The 20,748-nt window shown below is 41.9% G+C and overlaps 4 protein-coding genes across 9 annotated transcripts; 3 read left to right on the plus strand and 1 right to left on the minus strand.

The window, feature by feature from the left end:
• Window positions 1–1,564: 1,564 nt before the first annotated feature.
• On the plus strand, window positions 1,565–3,226 carry LOC105701670 (non-structural maintenance of chromosomes element 1 homolog). Its single transcript, XM_012428601.2, has 6 exons — window positions 1,565–1,913; window positions 2,031–2,175; window positions 2,273–2,468; window positions 2,536–2,649; window positions 2,734–2,857; window positions 2,946–3,226. The coding sequence occupies exons 1-6, from the start codon at window positions 1,817–1,819 to the stop codon at window positions 2,963–2,965; spliced, it is 696 nt and encodes a 231-aa protein (XP_012284024.1). The 5' UTR covers window positions 1,565–1,816; the 3' UTR covers window positions 2,966–3,226.
• A 98-nt stretch (window positions 3,227–3,324) lies between these two features.
• LOC105701651 (cyclin-K) lies at window positions 3,325–6,166 on the plus strand. 3 transcript variants are annotated; one of them, XM_012428588.1, is made up of 8 exons: window positions 3,325–4,030; window positions 4,104–4,336; window positions 4,497–4,628; window positions 4,705–4,810; window positions 4,891–4,948; window positions 5,020–5,192; window positions 5,261–5,407; window positions 5,687–6,166. In XM_012428588.1, the coding sequence occupies exons 2-8, from the start codon at window positions 4,118–4,120 to the stop codon at window positions 6,103–6,105; spliced, it is 1,254 nt and encodes a 417-aa protein (XP_012284011.1). In that variant the 5' UTR covers window positions 3,325–4,030; window positions 4,104–4,117; the 3' UTR covers window positions 6,106–6,166. The 3 variants fall into 3 exon arrangements, with proteins under 3 accessions (XP_012284011.1, XP_012284003.1, XP_012283995.1); XM_012428580.1 differs by having other exon boundaries at window positions 3,325–4,006; XM_012428572.1 differs by having other exon boundaries at window positions 3,325–3,999.
• A 166-nt stretch (window positions 6,167–6,332) lies between these two features.
• On the minus strand, window positions 6,333–11,433 carry LOC105701641. 2 transcript variants are annotated; one of them, XM_012428558.1, is made up of 6 exons: window positions 11,406–11,433; window positions 10,860–11,267; window positions 10,704–10,790; window positions 10,383–10,544; window positions 10,020–10,257; window positions 6,333–9,944 (listed from the first exon to the last, which is right to left on the minus strand). In XM_012428558.1, exons 2-6 carry the CDS (start codon window positions 10,924–10,926, stop codon window positions 7,613–7,615), a joined length of 2,886 nt encoding a protein of 961 aa, XP_012283981.1. In that variant the 5' UTR covers window positions 10,927–11,267; window positions 11,406–11,433; the 3' UTR covers window positions 6,333–7,612. The 2 variants fall into 2 exon arrangements, with proteins under 2 accessions (XP_012283981.1, XP_012283973.1); XM_012428550.1 differs by lacking the exon at window positions 11,406–11,433 and having other exon boundaries at window positions 10,860–11,363.
• A 1,061-nt stretch (window positions 11,434–12,494) lies between these two features.
• Window positions 12,495–15,902, plus strand: LOC105702199 (KDEL motif-containing protein 1). Of its 3 annotated transcripts, none has more exons than XM_012429586.1 (8): window positions 12,495–12,998; window positions 13,136–13,347; window positions 13,404–13,618; window positions 13,699–13,943; window positions 14,034–14,271; window positions 14,336–14,635; window positions 14,694–14,851; window positions 15,304–15,902. In XM_012429586.1, the coding sequence occupies exons 1-7, from the start codon at window positions 12,817–12,819 to the stop codon at window positions 14,823–14,825; spliced, it is 1,524 nt and encodes a 507-aa protein (XP_012285009.1). In that variant the 5' UTR covers window positions 12,495–12,816; the 3' UTR covers window positions 14,826–14,851; window positions 15,304–15,902. The 3 variants fall into 3 exon arrangements, with proteins under 3 accessions (XP_012285009.1, XP_023289555.1, XP_012285005.1); XM_023433787.1 differs by having other exon boundaries at window positions 15,308–15,902; XM_012429582.1 differs by having other exon boundaries at window positions 15,323–15,902.
• The last annotated feature ends 4,846 nt before the right edge of the window (window positions 15,903–20,748 follow it).

Below are 20,748 nucleotides of genomic sequence, written 5' to 3' on the forward strand. Positions count from 1 at the left end.
CACCTCGTCGTCCCGAAGGAGTCCCAAAGTCGAGGGATGCCGAAAGAGGACCAAAAGGGACCTCCCTGTTCGAGTCCGCTCGATCCCAGGGGAGCGAGGGGTTCCCGTAGGAGGAGTCGAACCATGGACCTCCCCCGACCAGCTGCGAACCTCTTTTGATTGGTTGGACCTTCTTCCACTCCCTCGAGGAGATATCTTCAGGCGGGGTTTGGAATATCGCCAGCCGACAATCCGCACGGAGGCTGGGACCCGATTCTCGAGTTCATACCATCAACTTTCGCATGCGATAAAACTTTCATATAAGCCTCCAAATGTTTACCAGTTACGCGACTTCGCAACAATGTAACATTTCTCACGCGAATCTGTTTGTACGCGAGAAAAATTCCCATGAAATTCCAGAATCGCTGAACATCGGTGCGTCGTCATCTGCTCTTTTTACATACATCTAGAGTTTTAGTCCCTTGTATTACCCGGGTAATATAATCGACGATTAAATTCCTTGGGAATTTATCGGAATTTATGAAGAGTGAATTTTTTTTTTGTATAACATTCCAGTTGTTTTCTACAATTTCAACCAATTGACCAATCAAAACTTGGTTTAAGCTTCACGGATTAAGAATCGCTACAATTAATCGTTTTTTACGTAACTACATTTTTAACCGGGTAATGTAACCGACGACTAAATTCCTTGGGAATTTATCGGAATTTATGAAAAGTGAATTTTTTTTGTATAACATTCCACTTGTTTTCTATAATTTCAATTAATTGACCAATTAAAACTCGGTTTAGGCTTCACGGATTAAGAATCGCTACAATTAATCGTTTTTTACGTAACTACATTTTTAACCGGGTAATGTAACCGAAGATTAAATTCCTTGGGAATTTGTCGGAATTTATGAAAAGTGAATTTTTTTTGCATAACATTCCAGTTGTTTTTTATAATTTAAACTAATTGACAAAGTAAAACTCGGCTTAGGCTTCACGGATTACAAAACGCTACGATTAATCGTTAATTGTGTAACTAAAATTTTTAGTCCGTTATATTACCCGGTAATATAATTGAGAATGAGAATATAACCGATGATTAAATTCCTTGGGAATTTATGAGAATTGAATGTTTTCAACAATATTCGCATTGTTTTCAATGATTTCAATTAACCGTGAGTAATTCTTATTCCGTGTGAAGATTTTAATACTACTTCTAAAATGTTACTTGTTTAAACTTCCAATACTAGAATTTCCCAACTTCCTATATTTGAATTTTGGTAATATTTCCTGCCTATTTCGCTCTTTCAGCAAAAATTTAGTGGCGTTGTTTGATTATTACCTGGAATGAAGTAGAAATTATTTACTGCTGAAATTATTACTGGAATTGCTTTTGCCATTTTTAACAATGTGCAAAGTGCCAGCAATTTGTTCGAAGTGCATGATGTCGGAACCGTTTCTTTAATATCCTGCCAGAATTCGGAAGGTACTTTCGTTTATTTCTTGCAATTATCGATTTTCCCTTGACCGCATGATTATTTACCGTAATATTTAATAATATACATATGTGCATTTTTTTGTACAAGTTGCAAATAAGAATTCTGATTGGCTAACGATTTCACTAGGGAAACTTTTCTTTGGTTTTAACCAATCGGAATGTAGATCGTTTCCACCAGCGGCTCTGAAACTTCATTGCGAATGGGTCCAATAACGTTCTTTTATTGAAAATGACGGTTAAATAAAATATGGCAGTGAAGTCCTTGGAAGTCCTGCTGGAATTGGATAACCTAGAACCCTGTTAAACTTTGTTATAATATTTAAATTTGAGAAGATGGGAGATTACCGTTACTGTAAGTTATTTCAAGCGGTCATAGATCGTGGTACGATGTCAGACCAGGAAGCTCGAGAACTGATTATTAAAATATTTGGTGTGTAGCGTTTAATGTAATTTCAAACCATACTTTACATTGTACAAAATACAATGGTTCATGCATAGTATTGTACACGTGTTTTGTTGGTCGTTTTGAACTATGTCTCTTTTTTAGAAAGCAATAGACCAACTCAGACGTACATTACTGAAATAAATAAAGAGCTGCAGCGATTGTCGCTGGTTATAAAAAGTGCAAATTGCGAACATACCGGAGAAAAATATTGGATACTTACAAATGCCGTACAGGATGATATGACTCGGTAAGTTTGTAATTATGCTATTAGCCTCATTTTTATCTTTTGACTTAAGATTTAATCGTGTTAAAATCATTGATTACTCCTGAAATATATTATTTAGATATCAGATGGAGTTACCGGCCAATCAGTTGGAATTAATAAAAAAAGTACTCCATAAAATCGTTACGTCACCAGATAGTTGCGCATCGAGCATCGATTGCCTTAATTTTTGCCCCTCGTTAAAACAATCGATGTCTAAACACGATGGTGATGCGTTTCTTAAAGACATGATTGCCCAGAGATGGTTATTTTCTAAAGTAAGTCTGGATTAACTGGGTATGGGAGGAGTTCAGAAATATTCTCATTACCGAGCATTCATTACAGGAAGGTTCTTATTACATTGGTGTGAGAAGTATCGTTGAATTAATAACGTACCTTAAAACACTTAACGATGGACCTCTGAATACATGCTGTCTATGTAGACAAATTATATTTTATGTAAGTAATCTACATTATTAGCATCAAGAAAAATATATAAATAAGAAATAATCGAAGTACTTTTTTTGTTTACCTGGCATGTAGGGTAAAAGATGCAACAATTGTGAGACTATAATGCACCAGTTCTGTTTGGCAGATTATGAAAAAGTTCAAGGCTCTTTAAAGTGCCCTAATTGTAGCCAGAGGATGGGAGATGCAAATACTTCAGGCAATAATTTTTATTTTCATATCGTCTTGTAATGTTCCATATGTTTAAAGTAATGATTTATAATTTATATGCTATGCTTGTGTTATAGGTACACATGCAGACAAATAACTGTAGAGAGTGTCGATTCAAAAGAGACTGTTTCTCAAAGACTGATAAAACCATCAAAGGAGAATTACAACTACATTATGATCTTGGAATACATTTTGACAAAGTCAAATGTTCATATTAACTCGTAAGGAAAATTTGCATTTAAAAATCTCTGATTCCGAATAATTTTTAATGCAGTGATTGTACAAAAGTATTTTTATAAATCAATCAGTGTGGCTTTAGCCACATTTAGATCGATGACTTAGCATCATTTTGTCATAACAAATGCCTTTATTTTTCTTGTATACGATTAGTGTCAGAAATTACCAACTCGGTTTTCTGAGTATAGAGAAGATAAAGTTTTAATGGCATAGAAATGTATTCCCGTCAGTCTGTGATGTTTTGAAAATAAGCGCTTAACGTTATGGAAATGATGAAAACGTGAACAGATATATGAGCCGCATTTGAGGTATTTTAAGCTCCGTTTACGACGTCGAGTTTAAAATGTAACCTTGTGCGGCAATGAACATATCAACACTACTGATCCATATGTTTATTTTAAGTTTCTTTTACCAAACTTCAATTGCTACTATTACTTTTTCTAATGTGCATTGAACGATTAATAATAAAACAGACATTGTGTATAATTTTTTATAAAAAGCGCACTTAACATTGTAAATATTTCACGATCAGGATTTGAAATATAGGTTATGATGATCTGATTGGTTAATCCAGCCCTAGTGAATTTCTTGTGGATCCGTTGAATAGGATGTAGGAGAAACAAGCTTATAAACGCGTAATAGAAACTAACCTTAAACATTGATTTTGTCGATCCAGTTTTCCGTGTGGTGAAAACCGCGTGGGTAATTTAAGAAATCAATTTAGTTAAGTTCTGTTTTGGCGGAGAGGTGATGATTGTCATGATCGCGAGATGTAAGAATTTCCTGCGATAGTTGTTGGTTAAGAACACACTTTTTATGATGATTTTAGTTCTGTAACGAAATATGCCAAATATTGTTCATGTGCTGTGAATAATACGAATGTATGAAGTTCTTGTGAGTGGTAAAAGTGTCCTCAATTTTCTATGTACAGTCTTAAAGAAATACTACATAATGTTGTTTTATTACTTACTCACCGTCGATTATTCTATTAATTGTAGTGTAAAATTTGAAAATGCCATGCTGGTACTATGAGAAAAAGGAACTCCGGAATACCCCATCGATTCAAGATGGTATCAACTACGAAACCGAATGCCGATACCGTAAGGAAGGTGCACGGTTTATCATCGACACGGGCACCAAAATGGACCTGGGATACAATACGATGGCAACTGGTGTCGTCTACTTTCAGCGATTCTACATGTTCCATTCGTTCAAAAGTTTTCCACGTTACGTAAGTATTTTTAATGCTATCGCTAACGTTAACGTATACGTCAAGCCGTTGGCTATCCCTCTTAAGATCGATTTATCAAGAGATAATTGCTAGGCCATTTGTAAATATTGCTGGAAACTAATTTCAAAATAGCATAGAAAAAATACATATATTTTTATAGGTGACTGCATGTTGTTGCCTTCTTTTGGCTGGTAAAGTTGAAGAAACACCAAAAAAGTGCAAAGATATTATAAGAACGGCAAAGACTTTACTTACCGAGCAAAAGTTCATGACTTTTGGGGAAGATCCAAAGGTACAGTTTTTCACTTAATTTTTTGTAATCGTATGACGCCTTTTTCATTCAAGATAAAAATACATTGATTTTGCAGGAAGAAGTGATGACGCTTGAAAGGATATTGTTACAGACAATTAAGTTCGACTTGCAAGTGGAACATCCTTATAGCTACCTTCTAAAGTATGCGAAATGCTTAAAAGGTATCGACAAGGTTTCAATTTTAACCAACATTCCAATAATTATGAATATTTACTACAATTCTTCCACTTTCTCACTTCAGGGGACAAAAACAAATTACAAAAAATGGTACAAATGGCTTGGACATTTGTAAACGACAGGTGAGGCTGTGTTAACTAGACGTTAATCAAACAACCTTTGTTGTAATGATTAATGTATTCCCATCTTCCAGTTTATGCACCACTCTTTCGCTGCAATGGGAACCTGAGATCATAGCAGTCGCTCTAATGTACTTAGCTGGAAAGCTTCGTAAATTTGAAGTACTAGACTGGAACGGAAGACAACCAAAGCATTTACGCTGGTGGGATATGTTCGTCGAAGACGTAACGATGGACCTCCTAGAAGGTTTCTATCCTTTCCCACAAGAGATCCTAATTCACCAGGAAACTACCATTGTACTTTTCATCTTTCAGACATCTGTCACCAAGTGTTAGATTTATACTCCCAGACAAACAACGCTAAACCCCTGGATTCCCCTCCGGTGGTACCAACAGGTGAGCCGAACAGAGAGCGGAACGTTGCACCTTCCATCGTGGACTCTGCATCGAACACGCCAAACGGTTAGTACCATTTAGCTAGTCCAAGTTCTACAAACTAGGTGTACCAAACTGTTTAAAATTTCGCTAATAATTAAAAATTCATTAATTTAAAATTAATTTAATGAAAAGATTTAAATCTCACAAGTGGTAGGACTTTCCTAACTTCCAAATTCACGTGGTAGTGTCAAACTATTCGATGCACCCAGTTCGAAGAAAAGTTTCACAGACCCCTCGGAAACCATTTTCATGCCACCGTAAGAACTTTATCCACCTTGTTATTACATTATATTAACATTTCAGCCTGTATAGTAACACCCGGCAAGCCTGCACCGAGCAAGGCTGAGGTCCTCGGTGCAGCTTCTGCAAATGGCTGCGCTCTCACAGACTCCACGGACGGGATGAAGCAGTTGGACGTTCCAGCACACTTTCCTCCGTACCCTTCCAACTACACCCCAGGAAACTCGAACTACCCGCCGGTGTTTCCTCCAACCAACATCTCCGTTCCACCACCGCCCACTGTCAACGCGATAAACCACATTGTGCCGACGATGCATCACATGGGGTCGTCCGGGTCGGTCAGGTCGGCGCCGTCGACCCCGGCAGGGCCACAGCCGCCATTCCAGCAATACCCTTACACGCCGAACTCGACATATTTCCAGAGCAGCAACGCCCCACCTCCTGCGAGCAATCCGCGTACATACTACCCACCGCAACCTTGATGTTACACTATCACCTGTAATCGATCGATCGCGTCGTTATTAAATTTGCCATCGAGAAACAGGACGTGTCGAAGTAAACTTTCTTTATGCACTTTTCTACCAAGCTCTGCGAAAGTTTACGAATAATGATATAAAGAATTTAGGGATTCGAAGGCTTTCGCTGAGACTGGAATCAGTTCGATAGACCTACGGAGGACCTAGGATTTACTGGTTCGATAGACTAGGGGTAGCTTCAAAGCATATTTCTTTTAAAATGATTTTTCAATTAACGAATGGACCACTTTTCGTCGAGGTAAACATTTTTAGATGTTTTTTTTTTTTTTACTAAGCTCTGTGCGTATGTGGATAATATGGAGAATTTAGGGATTTGACGTAGGATTTACTGACTGGATAGGCTCGGGGTGGTTTCGAAGCATATCTCTTTTAAAACGAATCTTTGATGAACAAGTGGAACGCTTTTCGTCGGAAATTTGGGTTCTGCCTGTCAATAGTACGGCTTTCGTCTTCGTGAATTTATTGTTACGGCAGATCATTAATTATTCGTTATTTACGACTAAGTAAAGAACCGGGGACTCCCAGAGAGACGTGTTACCAATAGAAAAGGGTCTTCTATTTGTATATGCGCGAATGCGTCGCGCGAAAAGAAAATTAATAGATTTGGCGTAATTACAAAGTTCCCTCGCCACGAGGACACGAGACGCGTACGAAAACTTCTTGCACCTCTTACCTACACGCTCGTATAGGTAGTACAACGTCATATTTTTTCGTATCTTATTATATATATACTGTATATATATATATGTGTGTGTACATATATATCAATTATCATTAAATTTCTACAAATATTCACGGTCGAGAATGACACCTTAGAGACGACTCGGCGAGGCGCAAAGGACACGGCGACTCATCGCGAAAGTTTCTTATTTTTAATTTTGACAGAGTCGTGTACAATTGTTTTTTTTTTCTCCTCCGTTGAGTATGCGACTCTCGTTGACACGTATTTATCAAGCCAAGAGCGGTCCTACATTTATTTACAGCCTATCGCGTCCTTTTAACAGAAGCGAGGTGCGGTGCGGCGCAAAACATTTCAAAAGTCGTCTCGATGCTCTGTACATACAACTGCGAATTACCGAAATTAACGTCAAGTCTTGCATATATCGAGGAAATATCGGGAAATAAAGTACAAGTGGTGAGCCACGAAAGAAAAATATCCGACGGATAATTTTTTCGAGTTGGGAACACAATTCAAGATGGCCGCCTCCGACACGCGGTAATCGCAGCCGTTATGCTCGGTGTGAACGCAATTTTCCAGCTGGACGGTGAACGTCATCGAAAAATGTTTTCCACAAATGTTGTTTGCCGTAACGTCCCAAACAACTTTTGTCCGAACGATTTTTCGATAACTTGCACCGTTCAGGCGGGAAAGTGCGTTGTGACATGAGTATCTGCTGCAACAAAGCGTATCAGACAACAATTGAGAATCTTAATGATATACACACCTGACCATCTAATCATTTTCGCTGTAATCCTCCTCCGTACACACATTGTCTTTTTGCTCCACTTGTTTATCACCATTAGCTGAGTCGATAAGTGTACGCACTGCAAGTATAGTTTCTTCGTCCTTTGTCTTATCAATGTTCTCAGAAGAGACATCCGCCACCTTCGCTGTCTCACTCTCCAGCACTTGAATATCATCGCTGGGACTTTTCTCGGATTTATCTTCAGACTCTGTCACAGCCATCGCATCGGAATCATTAGACGTAGCACTTTCCTCTTGTATTTCTGACACTTCGATGACCTCGATACTTTCTTCTACAGTTTCAGCGTCCATATTTTCTAATGAAATACACTCTAACGTGTTGTCACCCTTCGCTCCGTTGCCTTCGTCACTAGACCCCAGCACGATGGCTGTGTTCGTCACCGGTGACGATGCACCGATGCTCTGCAGCATCTCCGAGATAAATGGAGAGTTCGCTTCTATTAAGTCCTTCAAAGGCGTCTCGTTAGGATCGGGCAACCCTTTACAGTCTTCCGTTTCTATCCCATTGTCTTCGATATGCTGCAGGTAGAAAATGAACTGCTCCTCGTACTTGCCAGCGTGCTCGTTGGGCACTTGTACCGGTTTCATACGCTGCACTTTCCTTTTAGGGTCGTAATCAGCCTTCATGAGTAACGCATAACCAATGCATTTCTCGTAATCCCTCAGAATAACGTCGAATGCTTGTGTAGACTTATCCATCACTTTTGCAGGCTCTGTATTAACGCTTCGCTCTATGGTGTCCTTTTCAGCAAACGGTCTAATTATCTCCTCGAAGTCATTAATCGTCATGTCTGTCTCTTCGTCACTCTCTTCGCATTGCCCTTCGGTGTCAGAATCTCTGACGCAGGTCATGTCCAGGGTCAATTGCACCTCATCGTCATTCTTGTTTGTCTTCTCCGTGACATTGGAATCAGATTGTTTAGCATTCTTTAATTTCTGATTAGTCTCAGATCTTTTCAGATCGTCGTACTTTTTTATCATCTCGTTATTAACGTATGCAAGTCGCGAAATAGCTCTGTTGATGGCACGATGGATGCATCTGGTCTTGGCCCGTCCTGTACTCAAAGTGCTCTCGTCAACCTCACCCCTCTTAGTAGTGAGTATTTTGTTAAGCTTGTTCTTCAGCTCGACGATTATCAGATCGATCTCGCGGTTCTGCTTGAACAATGATTGATTGAACGCTTTCTCCGATGACTCTGTAGGAATCTTTATAAGCGATTGTTTCACTATATCCCATACTATACCACTGTCCGAAGGGGTTCGCTTGTTCTTGGCATTGGTATTGGCAGTACTATTAGCTGTGTCACTCACAACATTATTTGGAACATTGTTTGCAGCATTGTTGGCAGGGCTGCTGACGCTGTTGGTAGCATCATTAGAGATGTTCTTGGAGGTGTCTGCAGTGGTAGAACTTTGAGCAGTCTGCGCAGCCTGCACAGGTTCTTTACTGGTGATCTCGGGAACCATCGAGACATCTTCATCGGAGTCACTGGCTATCTCGATCTCAATGACACTGCTAGCGTTAGGAGTGCTACTCGATGTGTTCTTAGACTTCGGAAGCAAGACCCGAGCTCGTTTCTGAGTTGTATTTCGCGCCGGCGATATTAAGGAGTTTCGACAAGCCTGCTGACGCGTTACAGGGATCGGGCTGAAGTCAGAAGATAAGTCAGAAGTTACAGGACGACTCACCATTGATGCTCCTGCAGGCGAAGTAGGGAGGATAGTCTTAATTCTCCGAGCCTGAGAAAGCTGTGCCCTGTATGGTGTCTGTAGTAGGTTAACCGTTGGAACTGCACTAATTGTTGGCAGTTTGTCTAGTTTTGCTGGAGGGGTTTTTTCGACTTCTGAGATAGAATGTGGCATCGTAGCAGGTGTATCCGTCGTAAGATCTTCCGACTCCCCTTCGATCATTGTCTGCTCGCATGGAATGGCCGACAGCAAGGGTAGATTATAGTCCTCTTCAGGTACTCTTCTTTCGGTCGATGCATTTGGAGAGCGAAAGGAATCCGTAGACCGGAAGGAATCCGAAGACCACAGGGAATTTGAAGATCTAACGGATAAAGCAGACTGAGGACGAGTATGATTCACTGCACCATTAGTAGTAGTGTTTTTTCGTCTGTATTTTCGCTTCAGAGGTCCATCTTCTAATCCGGGTACATATGTTTTATCATCTTCCTCGGAATTAGAACCCGTCCGCCGTCGCTTGCGTTTTCGCTTTCGAGGACAGCACTGCGATTCGTCTAGATTCATCTTCTGCTCAATTTCGTCAGCTGTCATTTTTCTGTCGTTTTGCAGAATTCTGTGCGGAAACGTTGTAAGCAATAATGATATGTCCTCAATGTACATACAGTAACATGAAATTCAAGTCTATTACCTCGTCACGGTTTGGACATGTTGTAACAAAGCCCAACAGATAGCTCGGGCTGAGTACAAGTCTCTGGGGTCACAGACGAAGCATTTCCACTTCTCGACTGCTGCAATTCGTTTCCTTACTATGCTATCAAAGTTTCTTCTTATACATTTGTAACAAAAAGTATTACTACAGAAGGAACAACAATATAAGTTCCCTCCATTAGCACACCATCTACAGAACATGTCTGTAGCATCATCCCCTGCAAAAAGATATTTCAAAGAAAATGCTTTTAACGGTTAAATATAATATTCCAAAAATAACTAACATAAATGAAAATACATCTTGTGTCTATAAATTTTGATACTACAAGTATCCATTTTTTACCTTGCTCAAAGGTTCCATCTCCATAGAAATCTCGACATTGCGCACACAGCAATGTACGCAAGATCGGGTGCTCAAACATATTATGAGCCTGAGAGGGAGCAGAGCCTATGTGCACGTCGCAGGCTGTACAATGAAGTCTACGAAAGCGAACCGAGGCTATGTCTGCAACGAACAACGACTATGATGCATTTATCCCACAAAAATTTTGTAAAACATGAGCGCAGGTGCCGAAACACAGGACCGAATACACGGAAGTCTACCCTTTGTCATGACCGAATTGAATACATTGAATTTCCACGTTTACCAAGTTAATATACCTACCGGTGCCAAACATAACCCTGTAGAAATCGCTCTCCTCCTGTGTTACCGAGGACGGGATGTATATTAATCTTGGAAGCTGGGGTGTCACTAAAAGGGATAACAGAGGTTAGGTTGCCGCGCAAAGTAGGCAAATAGCAGGCAGCACGGAAGTCTTACCGTTCTCCTTGCTCTCGGCTTCCTTCACCTCCTTAACCTCCACCTCGAGCATACTCGAGATGTCCATCGCGGGGTTTTAATAGCGGGAAATCCTCCGTAATAAGGGTTTCAAATCGCTAATCAAAGCGCCGCCATTTTTCCTGCGGACGCAGACCGGTGCAACGCGTGCCGCGCGCTCAGGTGATGTTATCTTCAGTCCCAGGAGCGATCATAACCACACTTTTACGCGCGATTTCGACGACCGGTCGCCGAGACACATGGTGGAGCAGCCGAGGTCGTGTAAACTCTTAAACACGAAGCGCAAGATAACCGACTTCGACATTAAGGTCGCCTCACGTATGTTTTTCCTTATTTTTTAGCGTTCATCGGTATCGCCGTCTCCTGTGTTCCATATCTACCAGTTTCGATCTTACAAATCAAGTACAAAAAGTACGTTTAGTTGTGTTTGCGAGAAAGGCGCCAAAGCGGCGAAGACAGCGCTGCGTCCTCCTTCTATTTGCGTAACTTGGCACTCGAATTACCCGAAAAATCGAGTTTAATACTTACATACTTACGGTATTTACTCTCATTAAAGACTCCGAGTACGATGAATTCGGGCCGTATTCGCAACGCGGTCTTAAATTCGCTATTTAGATTAACCGGATGTCGACCAATCACGGTCCTAAGTTTCCTCCCCACTCCGCCAGAGGCCGAGCTCTATTGGCTAGACGCCGCCATCTTGGACAGGGCGTAGCCAAGCCCTGCTGTCCTCTGGCGGCGATCATTGGATTCTGAAGCTACCATAACCACACTTTCGGGCGATTTACTCGATTGACTTTCGGTGAAATGATGCATTATATCGATACCGAAGACGCTACCGAAAAAGGATTGCTCGTTTAAAAAGAAACTAATTATTTTACTCTGCAGTATTCCCCTGCCGCGTCCTGCTGGCGTTCTTTGCTCTCAGTGGCAACCATAACCACACTCTCGAGCGATCTTTGCGAGCGTCTTTGATGTGTGCGATCAAATTATGAATCGCATTCACACGATAAACAATTTCGGATAAATCGCTCCCTTAAAGAAAATTATTTTCGCTAGGTACGAAGAGTTACCACAGTTTGCTGCATGGAAGTACTTTGTTTTAATTGAACGACGCGAGATTGGGGAAGAATGTATGGAAAAAAAATCCCTCATCTGGGATTTACTCAACTATCTGGGAATTCTGATCTTAAGTCGGACACGTAAATTTCTTTTCTTGACAGTTCTCGCCAGCTTGCGATAACTCCGCTTTTATTTACACACAATTGAAAGTTTAAAAAGAAAATTTACATTACTCTCGATTTCATTCATGAAATGTGTATCACAGTCTCCATTATACCATAAATTTAGGATTAATGAATGTCATTGAATTAATGAAGTACATAGTTTAATTGTTGATGTTGAAAGTGTTAAAGGATGTTTGCTATCACAGAGATGAATTGGGAGCAAAGATGAGAATCCCTGAGTTGGCCGCCACTGGGGGTTATCAGCGAGCGAATGCACGAGCCGCCTGCATTCTCCACCGAGGGCAGCACAGAACGCGATCGCGCGACCCAACCCGTGAGCAATCTCCCAACTCATCTCTGCGTGTCATGAATATTTATTTGTCACAACTTGATGCGTCGTTTTAGGAATCGGCACCACGAGTTTCTCGCTCAAATGTATTTGGCTCGATACTCTACCGAGTTTCTTGATAACAGGGAAGGTCTACGCAGCGCTCTCGAAAGATCCTTGATACATAAGAGCACTTAAGAGGAAAACTGCGGAGAGACAGTGGCTACGATTTTAAGATCAAAATGGAGCCGTAAAACATCCTCCTATTTATTTTTATAGAAATGAATTTGCAAGAAGTCATGAGAACCCAATACGTGGAAATTCACGTCAAAGTAGTCGAGTGAAAATTGGCGATGTAGAGAACTCTACGCTGTGCACTGAAAGAATGAAAATGATGTTTATACTTTTAATATTCTTCGCCCTGTGGGATCCAAGCACTTGTGTCGGTGAAGAACAGGTGGTTGATTTGTCAAGAACGTCCTTATGGGGACCCGGTTTAAATCCTGAACAAATTGTCATGCGAGCACGATATATCTTCGTTCGTTTGTATGATACTAATGGAAATGCGTTAGTATAGACATTTATGTAAACCATCGTTTTCTCTCTATTATAGAATCTTGGTCGAGTTGTAGGACATTTATTTTAAAAACTGGGTAGCTTTTATTTGGGTTAATTAGAGATGTATTTTTACATACATATTTCAGGCTTTCTAAATCTCCTGGAGAAGAATCTCTTACTGCGGAAATACATGGCACAGGTGCCGATGGCGGTTTCTGTCGAGTTTGGGTACAGACGTTAGACTGCATAGATGGAGTTTTTATAGTTCGGTACCGATTGTATCATACTTGCTTCAAGATGAAAATTAGTATCAAATTTAAAGGAAAGCACGTATCAAGCTCACCTCTGACATTTTCAGGTAACACAAGATAGAAATAATGTAGATAAGGTTTAACTAACTGGAAATATTTTCAGGACCCGTATACGAAGAAGAATGTTATTGCCCAGAACAATCTGTTACCGAATGGCTGAAAAATAATAAGTGCACTCAATGCAATCATAGTCAAATTATCAATGATCTGAAACCTTTTAATAGCGTTAACTTTGAGATGATTAGAGAAGAAATAATTAAAAAGTATCATAGACCAAATAGTGTCAGTATTTGCCATTACGTCGTTAAGGACAACAAAGTACGATAATAAAATATGCACGTTAGTGTGGTATAATAGGTACCATTCATTAATATTAAATATTAATTTAGATATTATAGATTTACAGACAGTGCTACGGGCAACACGTAGGTTTCAAACTGTTCGCAGATGCTATATTAATGTCACTTGCACGGAAAGTGCAGCTCCCCGATATTGAACTTTTCGTTAACTTAGGGGATTGGCCTCTTGTGCAGAAAAGTGGTCCAGCATATCCTGTTTTCTCATGGTGTGGCTCGGACAATACCATCGATATCGTGATGCCCACATATGACATTACCGAATCATCGATTGAAAACATGGGAAGGTAGACAGAACCGTAAAACTTTACAGACTGCCCGGTACAAACATTAACATTTTAATCTTACGCTGCAGTAATAATATTTTACAAAAATAGGGTAATGTTGGACATGTTATCGGTGCAAAGTAACGTCAAGACACCATGGGATTCGAAGATCGATAAAGTTTTCTGGAGAGGACGCGACTCGCGCAGAGAACGTCTGGATTTAATAGACATAGCCCGGAAGCATCCAGATCTCATCAATGCTTCCATCACAAACTTCTTCTTTTTCCGAGACGAAATGGATAAATACGGTCCAGGAGAGAAGCACATTTCACTATTTGAATTCTTCAAAGTAATTAACAGGCCTCACAATTTAACATTCGAATAACAGAGCAATTAATAATGGTACTTTTCAGTACAAATATCAATTGAACATCGATGGATCGGTTGCTGCGTACAGATTTCCATATTTACTCGCCGGAGGCTCTTTAGTTCTGAAGCAAGATTCAGAATACTATGAGTTCTTTTACAAGCAACTCGAACGCAATAAGCACTACGTGCCAGTAAAGAAAGATTTATCAGATCTCGTTGAGAAGATTACTTGGGCAAGGGAGCACGACGAAGAGGCCTTCGCAATTTCAAGAGCAGGGCAATCTTTCACCCGAGACAATCTTCTGCCTGAGCATATATTCTGTTATCACGTATCGCTGTTCCACGTAAGTTCCCTAGCATTACGCAGTTAATATCCCTTAAAACATTACTTTCACATTCTAGGAGTGGAGCAAGCGAATTCGTAGCACAGTCAAAGTATTACCAGGTATGGAGGAAGTTCCTCAACCCGAACATTCCTGCGAATGTCACAGATTAGAAGATGAAGCGCCGCAAGGAATAAGAGATGAATTCTAGATCATCGCTAAACTTCCGGTTGTCAAGTAAGCCTGACACCTTAACCGAGACGCCAAAGAACTTTCGGTTTGTAAATGGCATCGGTCCCTTTTCCCGAGCTGTTGCTATCTATTTTCATCAACTGAATGATTAAATTCGGCAATCGCTTCTTTCGGTCCAAATCCAGATACGTTTAAAGGCACGCTAATTCTTTTAGCTGCGACCGCTCGCGATATTCTCCTAAAGTAGGATCTTATAGAACCTTTTCCATTTTATACAAATCCGGGATACGTGCAGTTTCGTTATGAGATTTAATTAAGAAGCGTTGGGACGTTTGGGGCTTATTACATTCTGAATTTGTTTAATCCATGAAAGCATAAAAAGTGGCACAAAGTTCCGGGGAGGATTTCTCGAAATTGGGGCCTCTTCTTATGCGTTCAATTGTGTAATGGATTTAACGATATCGCGACACTGGACTGTACCGATCCGTGGTTTAAAGATAGATGCTGCGCCTACAGGAGCAGAAATAGAAACATGACGTCGTTGGGAGTCGAAGAGGAAGGGCGACGCCAGGCGTCGTTCGCCAGTCAGCTACTCGCTACTCGGCGCAGCCTGAGGTCGTCATCGACATCGACATCGACATCGGCCATGTGTCAAAGTCTCTGCCGATGTCATTGACACCCCTCGATGCTACCACTCGTCCGGACTAATTATACGGCCCACTGACAGCCGACTTTGACAGATCCTGAGTGACAGTCGCTCCGAATTACTCCATTCCTGCTTAGAAATGAAGAAAGGCTCCGCCCTGCGTCAAACGCGATTCAAAGCGAATTTATAGTTCCATAGGCCTTATTGTCTCTGTTCAATTATACCCTAGACTTTGTATTAAAAGAACGAGATTCTTATCCTTCCCGTTAGATAATCTCATACACGTAGAGAGAAAAAATGTAACAAACCAAAGAAATGTATATATATATTTCTTTGGTTCAATGACTTTTTTCTTTTCTTTTCTTAGTGTAGGATTCATCACATATGTTCAATTAGTTCCTAGGCTTTATCATCTCTGTTTAATGGTGACATAGACTTTGTATTAAAAAAGAGGATTTTTATTATCCCGGGAAGAGAAGGCGAGGTCGCGAAGCTCACTAGGAAACGTTCTATTCACGTGATCCTTTAGTCGGAATTTGAAAATTCGTAGAAGGGTATGACTCCTCTCGTTCCTAGACAATAATTGAGGGAGCAGAATTTTGGTCACGCGACGCTTTTCACTCGGCCCAGACGAGAATTACTCGGTTCTGGGTAAATCGAGGAGTCTCTTTGTCGAGCTTTGTGCCTCGCTCTCGTCGGGTGATCAAAGTGCGGGATTTGGTTCTCGGTTTCGCAGACGCTTCCAAGAGGGACCGCTTAAGAAAGGAGACGGTGTCTTTTGTCATTCGTCCAATCATCCCTCGACCAAGTGGCTTTTAACCTTCCCGAAATCATGAAACAATTATAAGGACAATTTGCGGGTCCACTAAAGTAACAAAATTTCCTTATCTATATTCGCCGTTATTATTAAGCGGATTATATGTATGAAAGACAATTTCCGAAGTGCCGGATAAGAGCTACTAATTCAGCTGGACAAACGTGGTCACACGTGCGATAACTCGTTACGACAAATCTGTGCAAATCGATAACGATGACGACACCGAAATATTTCTTCGGCATTATTCGAAGAAATACTTTGCAAATAATTCGCAGACCGATGCCGATACGAGAACTATTTATAAGATATCAGGGCTCGTCTTTAATTAAACCATCGTGGACACTGGATATTCACGGGAAATTCGAGCGAGTCTCCGTTTTAAAAGTGAGTCACCATCTTGGATCTAGAGCCATGACTGATATCTATGTGGGTGGTAGGGTTAAAAAAAAAAAAGAGAAATCCCATGTCAAAGGCATTCCATCTTTGTGGTAACGGAGTGTCGCACCTTTTCCCATGTCTACCCTTGAAGCATCAGAAACTCCTCGACCTCTTCAGGGTGGAGTTAATGGAACTAATAATTCAAGAAAATTAATATGCACAATGAACGCCCGTGCGTCGCCGCGTCGGCCCTCCGCCATCTGGGGGACTTTTCCTTTTTCCCTGGCCGCGTCCTTGGTTAAATTTACGACGCCCCTTATTTCCACTTTTCTTGGCCACTTTCTCCCTCCACCATTTGGAGGGTTCGTCGACGCTTCTCGCAGTCGCTGGAGCGGCTTTCGCGGCGAATTGCGTGTTCGGGCTATAAACGTTTCGGTGACTGACCAGGACTTCCCGGTAAAATATGAAATAAAAGCGTCTTTTCCGCAGGAGGGAAAAAAAAAAAAAGGTTTAACCTCCAAAAGTACCCGACGGTGGTCCGGACAAGCCTAAGGAGGACCATGGCGCGCCCAAAACCTTGGCACGAATCCACCAGGGAACGCTACCAGAAAAAGTCGGATCGAAAGGTTTCGACCGTAGCATTCGGAATTTATATAGTTATTAAGTCGAGGTTGTACGTCAAATGAGTGTGCCCGTTTGATCTAGGGACGTTAAGTATATTTTGACATTAGACGCTTCTTAATAAGTTATAATCGCCCCGTTTGACGGATGGAGGGTCGCAGCATCGTGCAGCAACCTCCAGTGCGGTGCACAAGGTCGCAGCAGGGTGTAACAATCTGCAATGCGACACAGGAGGTCGCAGCACGGTGTAGCAAACCTGCAGCAGGTCGCAGTATCGTGCAACAATCTCCTGTGCAGTGCACTAGGTCGCAGTAGGGTATAACAATCTGTAATGCGACATAGGAGGTTGCAGCACGGTGTAACAATCTGTAATGCGCCATAGGAGGTCGCAGCACGGTGTAGGAAACCTGCAGCAGGTCGCAGCATCGTGCAACAATCTCCAGTGCGGTGCGCTAGGTCGCAGTAGGGTGTAACAATCTGCAATGCGACACAGGAGGTCGCAGCACGGTGTAGGGAACCTGCAGCAGGTCACAGCATCCTGCAATTTGCAGCGCGACGCAGGAGGTCGCTGCAGCCTGCATCAACATACAGCATCGGAGTGCATGGTGCAGCAGGGTGCAGCGCCACGTCGCACAGCTGAGCGCAACAGAGTATCGCACGGTGGCTCCAAGTCAGAAGGACGGTGGTTTTAAAATAGTTACGACAGTCTCGGCGTTGCCAATGCTGAAGCCGAGGGAGAGTTCTGTCTCTCTACTCAGTAGTCGGTCGTACATCGCGCCTCGAGGAGTCGCTGCCAGGTCGCCGATTCGCACCTGAAGGCCTATCGGATCGATCGGGTTTATCGAACTCGCGGTTTCAAATCCGTGCTTTCAGTGCCGACTTCGACAACTAACATCCGCCATAGTTAAAAGTATATCTACCATTTGCCTTCTCGCTATCCTCGATTAATTGCAATTAAGCATCTCGAGTGCGCAAGGAAAATCCGTGATCGCCTCTTCGCCATTAATAATCGGATGCGATGATAACCGAGCGAAGTCAATGCCTCCACTGTGCTTCTTCAGGGCAGACGTAGGTGCAGATTTTCAGTGATCGATCATCGGTGACTGCTTCTCGTTCTTAGGCCGGAATTAATGATGTCGAGATGGTATCCTTTCGCGGGTTCACATTTTCTGGCGCCTCCTCTCTGCGGGATTAATTCAAATATTATTTGATATCGAACGATATCGGTTGTACTACGGTCCTCGACGAGGCTTATAGTGACGGCATTCCGCGACTATTATTGCATAGTGATGCTTGGCACGTGTTCTGTATCGTAAGACTATTCCCAGCGCGTCATCTTCCGATCCTTTCCGATCATTTCCCCGGCTGATCAGGGTTGAAAAAATATTTTCATCGACGTTGAAGATCATTAAATTCGGGCTCTAGGTGGTCCATCATTCTCGGGGATATCCTAGTAATTTCACAGCGGGTGCTCCGTATATTTGATTAGAAATTCCTGCTGACTCTTCCAGGATGAGGTAGACCGCGACTAGGAGAGTAATTGATTAATTTTAAGATTAATTAATATCTTGCTTATCGTTAACTGTGCTAAGTTGTGCCATCGAAGGGGTTACCGGAAGGCGGAAAAGTCGGGAGATCCGAAGAAGTTAGCTCTTGTCAATCCAAAAACTCGTGCCAAGCACGTTGTCTTGCGATTGGGCGCGCGCATGCGCACACGGCCAAGCATTGCTAGAAAGACTTCCCAGCACTTCTTGCCAGAGATTTGGTGCACTATATGTCCGGAGTCACGAGACGTTGGAAGGAATCGGTTGTGGGAGGATCAGGAATCTGAAAAGGAGAGTTGGCTTAGAACGGTTAAAAAATAATATTTTAACAGAAGTTTCGTCAGCTAGGGAAGCCGGTCACCGATACGGTCATACGCGCGCAGGTCTCTATAATGTCGAAATCATGAATGAAAAGTTTATTCCCAGGGCGTGTCATAAGTGGGGAAAGTTAGCAATGAGACTGTGGATCGTCGTAGATTTGTAAAAATCAGCATCGAGTGCGGTTTGTGTGACTGGTCCTGGAGAGAGCAAGTGGAGCAAGTCGAGCTTTGGTCGGACATCGCGATCTCCCCGGAAGCGGACTCTGCAACTTCCGAAGAGGACTTCGCGACTTCCTCGGGAGCGATCTCGTTTTATGAAGCGTCGCCCTGGAAGGAACAATTTTTCGATTTTTCGAGGGTCGACCCCAACCTGGCACTAATGGGAATTCAAACCACCGCGCAGTTCGTCGACAAGAACTACGTTGTTGGTGAGTAATCGCGAGAACCTGCCGAATGAGCCGCCTTGGAGACGACCCTTACCTAGGACAACCTGGTCCCACCAATTGGCCGATTCCCAAATCAAGTCGCACCTCTTAATTGCGAATTAACCACCCTGGTTACTCACCTCGGTCCTTGCGTTCATCCTTCACTCTCCTCATTGGCTTTCTTTTCTCGGATGTTTAAAATCATGTTTTATCATGCATGATAAAACCCTCTGAACACTGCAAGAAATAATGACAATTATCCTCGGTATCCTTAAAAATACACTTCCGTCATAAATAATTACTTTGAACAGGTCTTAACTCATCATTAGTGTATCTTCGGCAGTGCCTTGTGACGCGACAATGGATTTTTGTATTTCCTGCCAAAGAAAAGGAAACAATTATTGTACTAGGGATCTGGGATGTACTTCCCCTATCTGAACGCTCCTTCTTCTTTTTCTTGGATATTTTTAACTTTCTTCGAATTTTCTTATGTTCTCACCCCGACAAGTTCATTGCCATCCGGTGCTTGACTTTTCAGGCTGACAAACGCGTCTTCTAAAGCGAAAAAGAAATGGTTTGGGTCGGTTTTATGGGCTGAAACGGTTTTAGATTTTAATTCACGGTTAAATGAGACTCTTTCACGTCCAAACGAATTCGAGGAAGCGCGAATCTTCCTCCTTTTCTTCGAGTTCCGGGGGAAGAAGGAAGGCAGAGTAACTTCGTCGCCCTCGTAAATCCCGTTTGATTTACCGGCGCAATTGCGGAGTATTATGGATCGTAATCCTCGGAAACTGTTACGTACGGGATTTTCCTGCTCCGAATTGAGCTCGCCTATTCTGCCGTTCGAACATTGGATTCGAAAATACATACAGATGCCTATGCGGATGTACGATGCAGCGCGCCCACGTGAATGCACTTGCATTCGGCGTAAACATACGTGTGCATTTGCACGTACCCGCGACAATTTGTTACTTATTTGTTACACAACCTAAATCTCGTACTCATGCCTTGCTTTTAGTGTTAAAAGACGTTTTTATTCGATAAATCATTACAGGTAATAACCACCTTTTATGTAAGTAACGATGAAAGTGAGGTATGATTACGAGCCTAAGCAAGAGTTTTCGGAGACTTAAGTTTACATGAATTTTGTTTACGATGGATTGATTTTACAAATATACATTTTGCTAGAGG

This window comes from Orussus abietinus, unplaced genomic scaffold (assembly GCF_000612105.2).
Source record: "Orussus abietinus isolate OABI.00-Male unplaced genomic scaffold, Oabi_2.0 scaffold29, whole genome shotgun sequence".
Lineage (NCBI taxonomy): Eukaryota > Metazoa > Arthropoda > Insecta > Hymenoptera > Orussidae > Orussus > Orussus abietinus.

What these genes read in the sequence shown, in the direction of transcription:
- LOC105701670 (XM_012428601.2), top strand. Translation starts at nt 1,817, where the DNA reads ATGGGAGATTACCGTTACTGTAAGTTATTTCAAGCGGTCATAGATCGT. An exon ending in ACTGATTATTAAAATATTTG is followed by an intron (nt 1,914 to 2,030) that starts GTGTGTAGCGTT and finishes TCTCTTTTTTAG; the next exon opens with AAAGCAATAGACCAACTCAG. An exon ending in GTACAGGATGATATGACTCG is followed by an intron (nt 2,176 to 2,272) that starts GTAAGTTTGTAA and finishes TATATTATTTAG; the next exon opens with ATATCAGATGGAGTTACCGG.
- LOC105701651 (XM_012428588.1), top strand. Translation starts at nt 4,118, where the DNA reads ATGCCATGCTGGTACTATGAGAAAAAGGAACTCCGGAATACCCCATCG. An exon ending in TGGACATTTGTAAACGACAG is followed by an intron (nt 4,949 to 5,019) that starts GTGAGGCTGTGT and finishes CCCATCTTCCAG; the next exon opens with TTTATGCACCACTCTTTCGC. An exon ending in TGCATCGAACACGCCAAACG is followed by an intron (nt 5,408 to 5,686) that starts GTTAGTACCATT and finishes TTAACATTTCAG; the next exon opens with CCTGTATAGTAACACCCGGC.
- LOC105701641 (XM_012428558.1), bottom strand. Translation starts at nt 10,926, where the DNA reads ATGGACATCTCGAGTATGCTCGAGGTGGAGGTTAAGGAGGTGAAGGAA. An exon ending in CAGGGTTATGTTTGGCACCG is followed by an intron (nt 10,545 to 10,703) that starts GTAGGTATATTA and finishes TGTTCGTTGCAG; the next exon opens with ACATAGCCTCGGTTCGCTTT. An exon ending in AGATGGAACCTTTGAGCAAG is followed by an intron (nt 10,258 to 10,382) that starts GTAAAAAATGGA and finishes ATCTTTTTGCAG; the next exon opens with GGGATGATGCTACAGACATG.
- LOC105702199 (XM_012429586.1), top strand. Translation starts at nt 12,817, where the DNA reads ATGAAAATGATGTTTATACTTTTAATATTCTTCGCCCTGTGGGATCCA. An exon ending in CTCACCTCTGACATTTTCAG is followed by an intron (nt 13,348 to 13,403) that starts GTAACACAAGAT and finishes AAATATTTTCAG; the next exon opens with GACCCGTATACGAAGAAGAA. An exon ending in CACTATTTGAATTCTTCAAA is followed by an intron (nt 14,272 to 14,335) that starts GTAATTAACAGG and finishes GGTACTTTTCAG; the next exon opens with TACAAATATCAATTGAACAT.